Genomic DNA, 13,185 nt, shown 5'->3' with positions numbered 1-13,185 from the left:
CTGATATGCTTTGCAGGTAGCCTAAATAAAAGACTAAACTTACTGTCATTTTTGTGCATAGTACCACTGCTATCGCATCAATTTTAAGGCCAGTTATTAGTGATATCTCTAATGTTTTTCTAAAAGAGCAATAGTATGAAGACTTGATTTGTATTTGACACCCTATTAAAGCATGACAATTGTTAAATTACTTTAAAATGACCTTCTATGGCAAAAAAAAAAAAAAAAAAAAAACGCTTTTGGAAATGAGCTAGCTTACCTGACACATTAGACGCCATTTTGGGTTACGATGTCCTCTACTGCCACCTAGTGGACACAACATCACAAAGGCAAATCCACTACTTCCCCAAAATCTGAAAAGATTTTATTTTTTTATTATTTTTACAAATAACTTATCTGTTACAAAGAGTTTCCCAGATAAAATCAAAAAAACGTTTTTTTTGGTTTTTTTTTTAGATATCAATGTTTTTTCCCCCCATTTAATAAAACAAATACATTGCCTCTTCACACCAAGGTGCAGATAAAAGCTGAAAAATGTTTTTTCTTTGGGCTGGAAAGAAAAGGGGGCGGGGGGTGGGGGGTGGGGGGTGGTAGTACGGCATTAAGTGCTTAAGAGACGTGATTTGATCTTCTACTTCTCTCTGGATTTTAATATTGTGGTTATTAGCCAGCAAATAGATTCAAAGATACAAATGGAATCGTTCCAAAGGCACAAATGCAAGGTTATTTTTGGGGGGCGGGGGGGTTGATGACAGAATTTGAAGGGGAAGGAGAAGTAGAAGAAATAAAAGCTTGAGGATGAACGAGGCCAAATAACAAATAGGATTACATTGTGCTCATTTATATTTGTCTACAAATAAAACCGTTGGTGAATATGAAGGACACTTTAGGCAGGAGTATTGCTGCCAACCTTTGGTACCTCTTAGGAAAAATACAACATTTCCAGGCACGCAGTAACAAGTCAGGAGTACTCGGGTTGTTACTGGAAATGAAGGCTGTGTCTCAACCGGCACACTTGCCTACTTACAGTACACTTAGTCTGTTAAGTGCATGAGTGTATGTTGCACTCAACATGCTGGAAAGTAAGGGTGGGCGTATCGATCCAAGTATTTATAGTATCGATGCCAAGGGTAGTATCAGTATCAGATCGATACTAGCGTGATGACATGGACATTTTTCAGGTCTCTTTCTATGTTTATTTCACAAATATTTGCATTTTTTTTGGTGTGTTACAGTTTGATATTGTTTACAAACTCGGGGAATACGTTCTTGGGCACACCAAGCCAAACCTCACTCACGGTGCAACCAAAACACACGTGGAACACAATGGACCTGCACCACACCGTCTAGGAGTGTATTGAAATAAACACACACAAATACACATGTGAAACAATACTATTTTATGCTCATTTATAACCCGCAAGGCATGCTGGGCAACCTCCTGTTGGGCAAATGTGCACGTGGGCGTCCCAGCATGCCTTGCGGGTTATAAATGAGTCTAAAATGGGATTGTTTTTCATGTATAATATCAAGTGTGGTTACCGTGAGTGAGGTTGGAGTTTGGGTTGATCAGCTCCTGTTGGTTTGTGTTGTGTGAGTAAGGAGATTATGGAGATCACATGCACAAATGGTATGAATTTTTTTTAAAAATGGTTGTGATCAAATATCCGCAAATTTGCCGGGTCCCGAATGCTGAATCGCGAACATACGAGGATCCACCGTAAACTGTTCACAAATAAGTTTGGTGATAAGAATTTTGTTTGTGTGAAACATTTGTGCTGCGTTTCATTATGGGCCTGCCAGGGAAGCACACCCTCTTTTTCCTTCTACTTATTATATCTTATACCCATTCAAAGGCAAAATAAATCACAAAATCATCAATCTGGAAGAATTTCAAGTAAAGAGTATCCGTATCGTCCCCGTATTTAATTGGTATCCGATCATACCGTCATAAAACGGTGAGTGTGCAGCGGAGGCCGCTTACTACACTCGATTGTCGCTACCTTGGCTATGTAGCAGAAGGGGAGGGGCTGCAAAACGCAATTAAAAAAGGAGAGAAGAAGCGGGTAAACATGGCGGTCGTTATTTTCGGAAAGTGCACGACGACAGGAAGTGGACAGTGTACTTACTGAAGTGTACTGACGGAAGTCTTCCAATTGAGACACAGCCTCAGTGTGTCTTTACAGCACGGTGTCCCCAAATACGAAAACAACGTTCCAGTTGTCAGATTAAAAAAAGAGAATGTATGATTTGTGGTGATTTTCTTTAAAAAAAACAAAAGAAAAACAAAAAATCGAAATAAAACAAAATGTTTTTGGTATCCTGGGAAGAAGAGTGTTTTGCTGCCTGTGCAGATGGTCCACACAACTTTCAGCAGGGACACCAGCAATGCACAACAAACTGGATCGATCTAGCTTTCTGATGACTTTTGTTTTTTTATACTTTCTCCTTCCGCAAGGCTTCAACTCTCGCAGAAAACCAACAAGCTGAAAGAGAGAAGAGAGGCGGGGGAGAAGGGGGGGGGTTTGTTGGTTTTAAAAGAGGGGGGAAAAACTAAACAAGTAACAAAGACTATAACGCTATACTTACAGGAAAATACACGTGATTCATTGTGTGACCAGAAGGCACCTTCTCCACTTATGTACAGGGAAAAGCTCAAAGGGACTTTCTGTACACAAAGCATGCATGTTTTCATTTCTAACTGGAAAGAAGGAACATCGAGGAAAGAAACCAGGGGAAAAAATGGGGGGTGGGAGGCGGGGCACATTCGAGAGGCAGCTTCCCCTTTAACATCCTCAAGAAACGTCCGACAAAGTCTGTGAGTAGTCTGTTAGTTTTCCCTTCGGATAGAGAGCGGTTCCCAAGTCCATTCCACAAGCCACCACAGGAAGAGAAACTACGGCTGTGTCTCAATTCGCGCACTTCCGTACTTACACTTAAGTGTGCTCACCGAGAGTGTGCAGCCTCCACAGTCACCATCTTGGCTCCATAAGTTGTTACACAATTAAAAAGGGGAGAAGAAGAAAGGGATAATGCCAGAGTCATTTCTGGTAAGTGCACGACGACAGTAATGGATTTGGGACAGCGCTACACTGTCACAATTCACATCTCGGGAAGTATATGGCACAGTGGAACCCGCTTATTCCCACGCCCCTACAACTGGCTGGCTGACATCGACATAAACGGTTGTCGACATAACCGATTGCTTGTGCATTGACTTGTGATTTTGGCCGATGACATAAGAACGGGCTTACATACGGCTAACAATCTATAGTTATAGTTGATAGTAATGGATTTGGGATAGCACTACACTCAATATTCGCACACTCAGGAATTAAGTACACAGTGTACTGACGGAAGTATTAGATTTGAGAGACAGCATGGGTCTCAAATCGCACACTTGTTTACTTACACTTAGTCTTTTGAGTGCTGAAGTATGCTCACACTGAGAAGTGTGACATAATGCAGCGTCAGTGGATGTTGCACTGATGGACACTTACCCACCCTCAATAGTCGCCATCTTGGCTACATAGAGGAAGGGGAGGCACCAACTTGACTGGGTAAATACCACGATTGTCATTTCCGGTAAGTGCGCGATGAGAGTACAGTTGTCCCTCGTTTATTGCGTTTTTTACGCAAGGTAGGATTTAAAAGTAGGATTCAATATTAATAAATTGAATATTTTCGTTGTTCGGCGCATACAAAACCTGTTTATGACCTTCTAAATATGACTTTTAGCATTATTAGAGCCCTGTAGACATGAGATAACACCCCGATATACCTTTACCCTCATAGTACACATGATAAGCGATAACGCACACGTTAGTATTGGGAAATTTCCTTCTTGTTGTAGTATCTTGAACATAATGTGGGACGATTGCGTGGCATTAAAAAAAAAGCCTGACATGGACCTGGCATACACGTAAAATAATGCACGCTGCTGCACTACTGCTATCTTGTTTTACACCACGTTGCGCAGGCTACGGGATCTCTGCAGGGACAGAAGAGACGGCCACCGCTCTAAACGTAGCAAGCTATCGAGCTAACTAGTTAGCCTCCAATCTAATTATTCTAAACTTAAAAAGGGTTCGAAACGGAGCGGATAAGAAGGACAAAATAAGAAGCCAAAAACGTATCACTTTCACAAGGAATGGGAGGAGAAAATGTTTTCGCTTCGCATCTATGCAGTGCAAGTTAAGGTAATGTAATATAAGGTAATGTCTCATCAATGTAACATTACTGACGCCTAGTGACCATATGACTCGTCTTTCAGTATTTTTGGACTAATAATAGGTCATTGTCAAACCCGAAACAGCCATCCTTTATTAATTAATACATTTTTTAAAACCCATGATAAAAGTGTGAGGGAGCGATGTTCAAACCGTGAACGAGGACAACTACAATGGATTTGGGACAGCACTACACTCTCTCTAGTACACAGTGTACTGACGGAAGTATTGGATTTGAGACACAGCTAAAAAGGCACGCTGGCACCTGTGTTGTGCAGGTATGTGTCACTGCAAGGGGCCACACTCCTAATACTGTAAGTGGGAGCAGCGAGGTATCCCCACAAAGAGGGAGGGGCAGTGAAGAGTCACCAGTTGAGTGGGGAGAAAAAAAGAACGCCACACAATTTGAGTCTCTAACGTGAGGTATCATCCGACTGTGCCTGCCTTGAGGAAGAAACAATCTGTAAACAGTATCCAGTCAAACCTTCAGGAGGACAGCATTCGTAAGGGCGTGGGGGTGAAAGAAAGGAAAGAGGCTGCACAATGATTACGCCCCATCAGAGTTTTCATAGCACTTGGGAAAGGATCGGTAAGAGCAATTTTTGTTTCCCAGATTGTAGCGCGATAGAAAGTAGGCGGAGTGGTGCGGCTCAGAAATTTCGTGGGAACTCGCACTGTTCACAGCGGTTGAGGGCTGGGTGGTTGAGGAAGGTACAGGCGGTGCAGCTCCACTGCGTCCCCTCGTCTTCCTCCTGGTCCGCCATGGCTTTCACACTCTTACTGTCTGGGTCTGTGGCACAGAGGAGCATGAGTCACAGGTCAGAAAGCTGCTTCATATAAATGCACAGTGGTGTCAAAAAGTGTTTGCCCCCTTCCTGATTTTTTGCATGTTTGTCACACTTAAATGTTTGAGATCACCAAACAAATTTTAATATTAGTCAATGACAACACAACTGAACACAAAATGCAGTTTTTAAAAGAAACTTTTCGTTATTAAGGGAGAAAAAAAATCCAAACCTACATGGCCCTGTGTGAAATAGTGATCCCCCTGTTAAAGCATAGCTTAACTGAGATTAATTAAGATCTACCAGTCTGGAAAAGGTTATAAAGCCGTTTCTAAAGCTTTGGGACTCCAGTGAACCACAGTGAGAGCCATTATCCACAAATGGCAAAAACATGAAACACTGGTGAACCTTCCCAGGAGTGGCCAGCCAACCAAATTGACCACAAGAGCGCAGCGACGACTCATTCAAGGTCACAAAAGACCCCACAACAAAATCCAAAGAACTGCAGGCCTCACTTGCCTCAGCTAAGGTCAGTGTTCATGACATCTTGATGATCCCCAAGACCTTTAGAAAAATACGCTGTGGTCTGACAAGACAAAAGTCAAACTTTTTGGAAGGTGTGTGTCCCATTACATCTGGCGTAAAAGAACGTCATACCAACAGTAAAATATGGTGGTGGTAGTGTGATGGTCTGGGGCGGTTTTGCTGCTTCAGGATCTGGAAGACTTGCTGTGATATGTCCGACCATCTGTTCATGACCGCAAGCTGAAACAAACTTGGGTTCTGCAGCAGGACAATGATCCAAAACACACCAGCAAGTCCACCTCTGAATGGCTGAGAAAAAACAAAATGAAGACTTTGGAGTGTCCTAGTCAAAGTCCTGACCTGAATGCTATTGAGATGCTGTGGCATGACCTTAAAAAGGCGCTTCATACTGGAAAACCCTCCAATGTGGCTGAATTACAACAATTCTGCAAAATTCCCCCACAGTGTTCTAAGAAACTCATTACAAGTTATCGCAAACGCTTGATTGCAGTTGTTGGGTGGCCCAACCAGTTATTAGTTTCAGGGGGCAATCACTTTTTCACACAGGGCCATGTAGGTTTGGGTTTTTTTCTCCCTCAATAATAAAAAGCTTCATTTAAAAACTGCATTTTGTGTTCAGTTGTGTTGCCATTGACTAATATTTACATTTTTTTGATGATTTGAAACATTTAAGTGTGACAATCATGCAACCCCCATTGCCACGTTTTTTTTTACTTCGGATTTAAGGTCACGGTTCGGTTAATTTTCAGTACAGTCAAACAGGGGTGTCCAAACGTTTTCCAGCCAGAGCTGCATACAGACAAATTAAATGATGAAGAGGCCCATTTGGGACTTTTTGTGCATTAAAGAAGCTAAAAGCAATCCAATGTAGCTCAATACAGCTTATTTATAAATGGAATATTTTCGTAGTTCGAGCACAAAAAACCCGTTTATGACTTTCTAAATACATTATTCTAACATAATTAGAGCCCTCTAGACATGAAATAACACCACATAGCTACTTTTACACTGTTATTACCCAAGTTTCATTTTGGGGTTGATTACAGCCGCAGCAGTAGCCCGTGTTTTTATTAGGAATTTTTATTAGCGATTATTGTGCCTGTTAATGAGATAATGCAAACCTGCAATAAAAGTCACACATCATCGCGTCTTTAAATGCACCTTCTGAATGTCTTATATTTGTATTTTAGTTAATCTAGCCATTTATATGATTACAATGCTTAATTTAGGCAAAACATATGTAACATTTGCTTACATTAGCATAGTTTTTTACTAATGACAGGTCATATTCAAACACGAAACAGCAAGACTTACCAATCAATATATTTTTGATAAAACGTTATACAGTGAAGTCGGGAAATGAAAATGATTTATGTATTACATGGCTTATTTCCTCTTAATATTGGATAATAGTAGTGTAAAGCTGACTATAGGGGTGTTAGCTCATGTGTAGAGACTATAATGTTAAAAAGCATATTTAGAAGGTTGTAAACTGGTATTCTGCGCTCTAACTACAAAAATATATGATTAATAAATAAGGAATCCTACTTTACATAAATTCGCTTATCTTTATGGTCGGGTCTGAAAAATCCGATTGCAAATACGTGTACAGTTACACCCCTGATATCAGTATAGTGTAGGAGCTCAAAAGTCAAATACAAGGTAGCACAAATCAGAATTTGCCCACAAATTTTGTGAGGAATCTTGTGATACTTCAGCTCAGTGCCCATCAAGCCCACAGTGTGATATGCTTTGTCTTTGTCTTTTTTGTGTTGCTGCCAGAAGTGTGCCAGGGATGGCAAAGACACATACTCTGTCCTGGCTGCTCATTAAAAACGTCGCTTTTTAACGAAGTATAACAGTTAAGGTTGTTCAAATGTTACTTAAAAGCAGCCTAACACCAGGGCTGCTGCGGGTGGAGTCTGGGTAATGCTGGGCCACATCAAGCACTCTAAGCATGGCAGATAAGCTATTATATAATATATATATATATATATTCTATTATGTTCCCTGGGATATTTGCTGAGGTATTGTTTAGTACTTATATGCGAGGCAGATGAAGCAATGCTGCTAAGTTTGCCAGATGATACTGTAAGTACCTTTCGGTTTGGGTGGGACGGGACCAAGAAATCCCATGTTGTCGTAGAAATTATGGATGGCATTGGGATTGAAGTGTGGTCCTATAAAATAAAGAGAAATCAATGAAGCCAGGACTTTATTGCATTGCCATGCACTGCATTTCTATTTTACACATACTTAAATTATAAGTGGCTATACATTAATACAAGCATCATTTTTCTAGCACAGATACTGTTCAGCCATTAATCCATTTTCTATACCGCTTGTCCTCATAGCCGCACGTGAGCTGGAGCTTTTCCCAGATGACTTGGGCCGTTTTTCCAGTAACAGGTAATGAAATTAATTACTATTTCAAACGTTACAATGTCGATGTCATTACCGGCGTGAAATGTTGTCCATTACTGGGTCATTCCTACAGTTTGCGTCCCCATGACATTACATGCTACATTTTAGGGATCCTCCGATTGAACGCCGACCGAGCCATATCAGCCGATTTCTGTAAAATGACAAACGCCTTTCAAAGCCGATCACAAATCCGATCGACGTGCGGTGGCAAATACGACATGTCTGTTGTGTCACGTAGGGTTACCAACAAAATGACACGTCACGTATTGAGCTTGACTCAGGCTATGCCAATCGATGCCAGCATGTTTGATCACTCCCTTACCATACCTATTGCAGTTCGACTATTCTTGCATCTTTGTTGTACCATTTGCTGTGTCACGTAGGGTTGCCAACAAACGTTGGGTTCAAACAAAAGGTGTTATCTTCCATGAATGTAAATACCGGGAAATAAAAGCTGAATTGTTGCTCTCTGCTCTCAAATTCACCTTTCCATGTCAAACCTGAATGTTTTCAGTCTACAGCAAAAATAAAGACCTTGCCCTCACTGTTCCAATACTTTGAGGGCACTGTAAATGCCTAGGACTCTCTACAGTTGAGTAAATAAACAGGCCCACCTCTATTTGAGGGCAATGTTTTCTTCATTATTAAAGGCAGGTCACTCACTGTATATTCCTTGAAAAACAACCGCTTGTCTGAAATGTAATTTTCTGTACAAACTCCGTGACAATCTGTCCTGCCTTATGACTACTTTCCTTGGAAAGAGATCCTCTGGGAAAGGGGAGTGGCATAATTACTGATAACATTCATTGCATGCGTCCGGTTTTTAATGCTAATGTCTAACTGTTCCTACAATTGACCGTATCCTCCTTTCATCTGAACAAAGTTGGCTTTATTGCTGTCAGCAGCCAGGGGGCCAATAAATCCCTTGTTACCAAGCAGCTACAGGATGCAATTCAGGAAGAAGCGGGAGTTAACACTACAATAGCGGCACCTTGTCAACATGTGCAGCCAGGATGTGATCATGGCTGTGTTGGTGCCCTATCTGACCTCAAACAGTCCATTTTCAAAACACACCTCCAGTAAATGCCAAGATAAGCGAATACATTTAATGCCATATCAGAAGGATTCTTACCTCTTTTTTGAAAGAGATCAATCTCTTTAGTGAGACAGTCGATGTCGATTTGTAGTAATCGGTTTTTGCATCGCAACTGCTTCATCTCTTCAATCTGATGGAAAGAGAAACAGTTGGTTAGCCATGATGCAACAGTGACATGCAAGGGGTTATCGTGCTTCTTCAAGAGAAAGACGATCCTGAGCTCTGTCAGCTAAAATGTTAACACCTGCCTACTTATCTCTCCCGTGTTCACTCAGAGTAAGAGATAAAGAATAACGGCTGACTCAAGACAAAGCTAGAAACTACTTAGACCCCGGAAAACTGACAGCCAGCACAAAAACATGATTTGATGGCGTGAATTTAGCTCTTGCTTGTACATTTAATCTAGAAAAGGCTGAGCATTGCAATGACTTTGACAGATGGTGTCATCTGAGTCAGCCAAATCTAATTAGTTTTAATCAGAACCCAGCACGGTGAGAAGATCCAGATTTTGTTTTTTTTCCCCAGCATATCTTTTAGTTATGAAGTTACAGTTTATGATCTACCGGTTAACAATGTTCCACCCCCAAGCTGTTTAGGCGGCTAAGATAGGCGGAAATATTCAGGAAAAGAGTGGGATGCAAAGTCCTCATGCACGCACAGACCTGCCAACCCTGACATTGTAGACATTTCAATCTAGAACATTTCATGACTAGTCCCTACTATTAACGTATAATATTTTTATATATTGTTAAATATTTTTGTAAAAAGGCTAAAAACAAAATTATACAGTTTTCGTCAAAAATTTTCGCCATCATTTTTGGCTCAGTTTTCATGTGCCCTGTACTATATCATTCCACGACATTGCCAACTCACTGTCCGTGCATTTTTTATTGAGTGTGACTACTTAATAACCCGTTATGGGGCCAAAGAAAGTTGCCAGTACCAGCAATTTGATAAAGAAGGTGAGAAACACTAACTCTAACCCTTGCCAAGATGTAGTTCACATCAACAATAAGTTCCATCCATCTGACATTTCTAATTATATCACAATTTCAGTTTTCTGAATGTAAAACTGTAACTATTCTCCATTAAAAAAAAATGTGTTCATATTCTTGGGTGTCGGGAACAGAGTAATTGGATTTACATTATAATTATTTCCTTTTGGAAAAATTGCCTCGGTTTTTGTATGCTTCGATTTTCATCAAACATTTAGAAGGACTTTACAAAAACTGAGATACCACCGTATACATTTAAGACAAAATGTTGTGTTATTATTAGTTAATAATACCAACATTTTAGCTTCTACCTGTTACATGATGCCTTTTGTGCTATTATACCATTTTCTCCACGTCCACGAGGTTGGAGGTGCACGTCACGCTACACAAGAGTGTTTACAAGGGGAGCAAAGAGCTATTTTGATTTTGAACTCAACCGTTCCTTTGTCACGCTGTTTGTGCAGATATCCTGCAGTCTCTTGTCCCCCAATACATACACATACTAGCATGCAAACATTTGCAACTTACCTAGAAATAGACTAACAAACACAGGAGTGAACAGTTCAAGTATTTATTAATGTGCAAAAGTAGAAAACAAGCTTACTGAAGGAATTTGGGTGGCAGAATTCGATCTCTCCAGCCGTCTCCTGGTCAGGTCATTCTCCATCTCATTGACCTCTTCTTTTAGCTTCTCCAGCTTCTTCTTCTTTAGCTCCAGCTCGTGCCACAGTCTCTCCATGCGGGCCTTCTGATGGCCCAACAAGGCTGAAAAACCATAAACAAAGGCGGTTTCCACCATGCCACAAACAGGTACATACTGTGGCTTATCCCGTGGTAACATTTGTAGAACTATAAACCACTACGGTGGACTGTTAAAAAAAACTAATAAAACACAAAATAGAAAGAACATATGGTGTAAAGGTCTAACCAAAATTACAAACCTGAACAAAAAAGTAATGAGCCGGGGGGATAAGACACCTAGAGAAGAAACCGCTGATATAGGACAGATTTGATTTCTTTTTTCGAACTTACAAAAAGTAACAATTATCTTATAATAAGTGGTGCCGAAGGTTAAAGAATGTCTTATAACTTGACAAGGCCAAGCATCTCGTTACTGATCATGATTGACTGAAGCTGATTGTGCCTTAGTTAAGAGTCTAACTGACGAACACTATAGCAAGTATAGCATGGTGGTGGAAGCATCTTACTCTCAGGAATCATAGAGGGAGGACTACCTACAAACTCTTCAACTTCACATCAAATCAGCAACTTGGAGATAATAGGGTGTTAGAACAGGACAATGATCCTCAAACTGATTTTGGAATGGATAAATCAGGCTAAAATTAAACCTCTGGAGTGGGTTTCCCAAAGCACGGACCGCAACCCTAAAGAACATCTTTGGACTGCGCTTAAAAACCAACCAATTTTAATGAAATCTGTGAGAAAGAGTGGTCAAATACCCAACTCAATAGTGTTTCTCACTTGCAACTTGCAACTTTCTTTGGCTCCATTTTGGCTTACTTTGCAGCCGTGATCAAAAGAAAAGCAGAGACTTGAGGTGAGAGACACTACTGAATTCAAGAAATAACTCATGGCAAAACACGAAGGTGATGACTTTGGCAACAATCACGTCTAATTAGAGTCAAACCTTCTGGAACAGATTAATGACGCTAACCAAGGTTCCACGGTATTTGTCCTATTTTGCAAACACACACAAGTGTTTATTACCTCCGCCAAGAAGGTTGTGTTTTTTCTGGTGTTTATTACCTCCGCCAAGCACAGCACGGAGGTTATGTTTTTGCCAGCTTTTATCTGTTTGCTTGTGTTCAAAATAACTTGAAAAGTTCTGAATGGATTTGGATGAAGTTTTCAGAAATGGGATATGGAAGAACTGACTAAATGTTGGGGGTGATCCGGATCTGGATTTGTCTGGATCCAGAATTTTTTTTAAAGGATTCTTTAACATTGCGAGATAGGACCATTTTTGGCATTTGTGCATAAAACAAAAAATGGTCAGAGCGCTTGGGAAAAAATACAGGACAAGTTTCCAACAGGTTCTACAAAATATCAAAGACTGTTCCAAATGATGGAATAATTCTGGATACTATAATCCAGAATATGAAAAAATAGGGGACCTCTGTAATTTTCATCATCAAATTAAGCTATAAACATGCAACAAACACCATTATATACAGCAAAGACACTGTGGAATCTGGAGTGTGCCAACGGATTGGTTGTATCTTCAAAAGCCATAGAGCTAGATCCACAAGAAAACCGCCAATACAAAAAAAATGTGATTTTTGTGAATAACTACTGAACTAATATTGATATCATTATGAATCCTATTGCTAATGGTATGTTTTCATGGTCAATTAATCTAATTATGTAGATAATATAAATGTAGGACTAATATTTATGAGGTCAATCACAATATTGGGGGAACTATGGCACTTGACGGAGGTCTGTGCACTCTGACTGCTTTTTTTGTGAGATGCATCCAATAGAAAATGCATAATGTGTTCATTACACCACATTAGTTGGAGGACAATATCAGATATATAAGAAATCCAACACTGATCCAGTAATGACAATAATAATATAGCTGCATTCACATGGGAAACAGGCAATGTCAATAAAATACAGCACCAAGGAGCTATGGATGGGCCATTATGGAGTTAAGCTTTTCTTAGATTGAGTGACATGACCAAAGTGAATGCCGATGGGGGAAGTGAATACCACTGATTGATAGATATGTAAAAGGAGCCAGAGCCTAAGCAACAGAGCTTGGAATGTCTTGAAGCTGTCATGTGACAAGGCAACCAGTGAATCTAGTTTGACTGTGAGTCAAAACAAGAGTTTGTCGGCAGGTTTTCTTTTTTAGGAGAGTACTACTAATTTTAATGATGTGACAACATTTGAAGACCAATCAGATCAGAACATGACCTTCAACATACTGCAAAAACTACAATGCAAGCATGGTGGCTATAAAAATGGATGTATTGAATAAGACTGAAGAACAATGACAGATGATATTTCTGAAGGTAAAGCAGAGAAAAATTAGGGTAGGCAGCATGCCACCGTTAGGAAGACCCTTCTGCGGGGAGTGACTA

At 40.3% G+C, this 13,185-nt stretch overlaps 1 protein-coding gene across 3 annotated transcripts in view; it reads right to left on the bottom strand.

The window, feature by feature from the left end:
* Positions 1–325: 325 nt before the first annotated feature.
* The window catches only part of tab2 (TGF-beta activated kinase 1 (MAP3K7) binding protein 2), a 47,833-nt gene continuing 34,973 nt past the window's right edge, over positions 326–13,185 (bottom strand). Inside the window, exons 4-8 of one of the 3 annotated variants that reach the window (XR_008566928.1) lie at positions 10,680–10,840; positions 9,117–9,210; positions 7,660–7,740; positions 2,590–5,019; positions 326–2,486 (exon numbers count right to left, since the gene is read on the bottom strand). Coding sequence is in view for 2 of the 3 variants with exons in the window: in XM_054761621.1 (XP_054617596.1) it covers positions 4,880–5,019; positions 7,660–7,740; positions 9,117–9,210; positions 10,680–10,840 (476 nt within the window). In the remaining variant the exon portion in view is untranslated. Of the gene's footprint in view, positions 5,020–7,659; positions 7,741–9,116; positions 9,211–10,679; positions 10,841–13,185 lie in introns of all 3 variants that reach the window. The other 2 variants (XM_054761621.1, XM_054761622.1) reach the window with 2 other exon arrangements.

This window comes from Dunckerocampus dactyliophorus, chromosome 19, assembly GCF_027744805.1.
Source record: "Dunckerocampus dactyliophorus isolate RoL2022-P2 chromosome 19, RoL_Ddac_1.1, whole genome shotgun sequence".
Taxonomy (NCBI): domain Eukaryota; kingdom Metazoa; phylum Chordata; class Actinopteri; order Syngnathiformes; family Syngnathidae; genus Dunckerocampus; species Dunckerocampus dactyliophorus.
The sequence above is the reverse complement of the archived record's forward strand: the minus strand, read 5'-3'. Positions and strand labels throughout refer to the sequence as shown.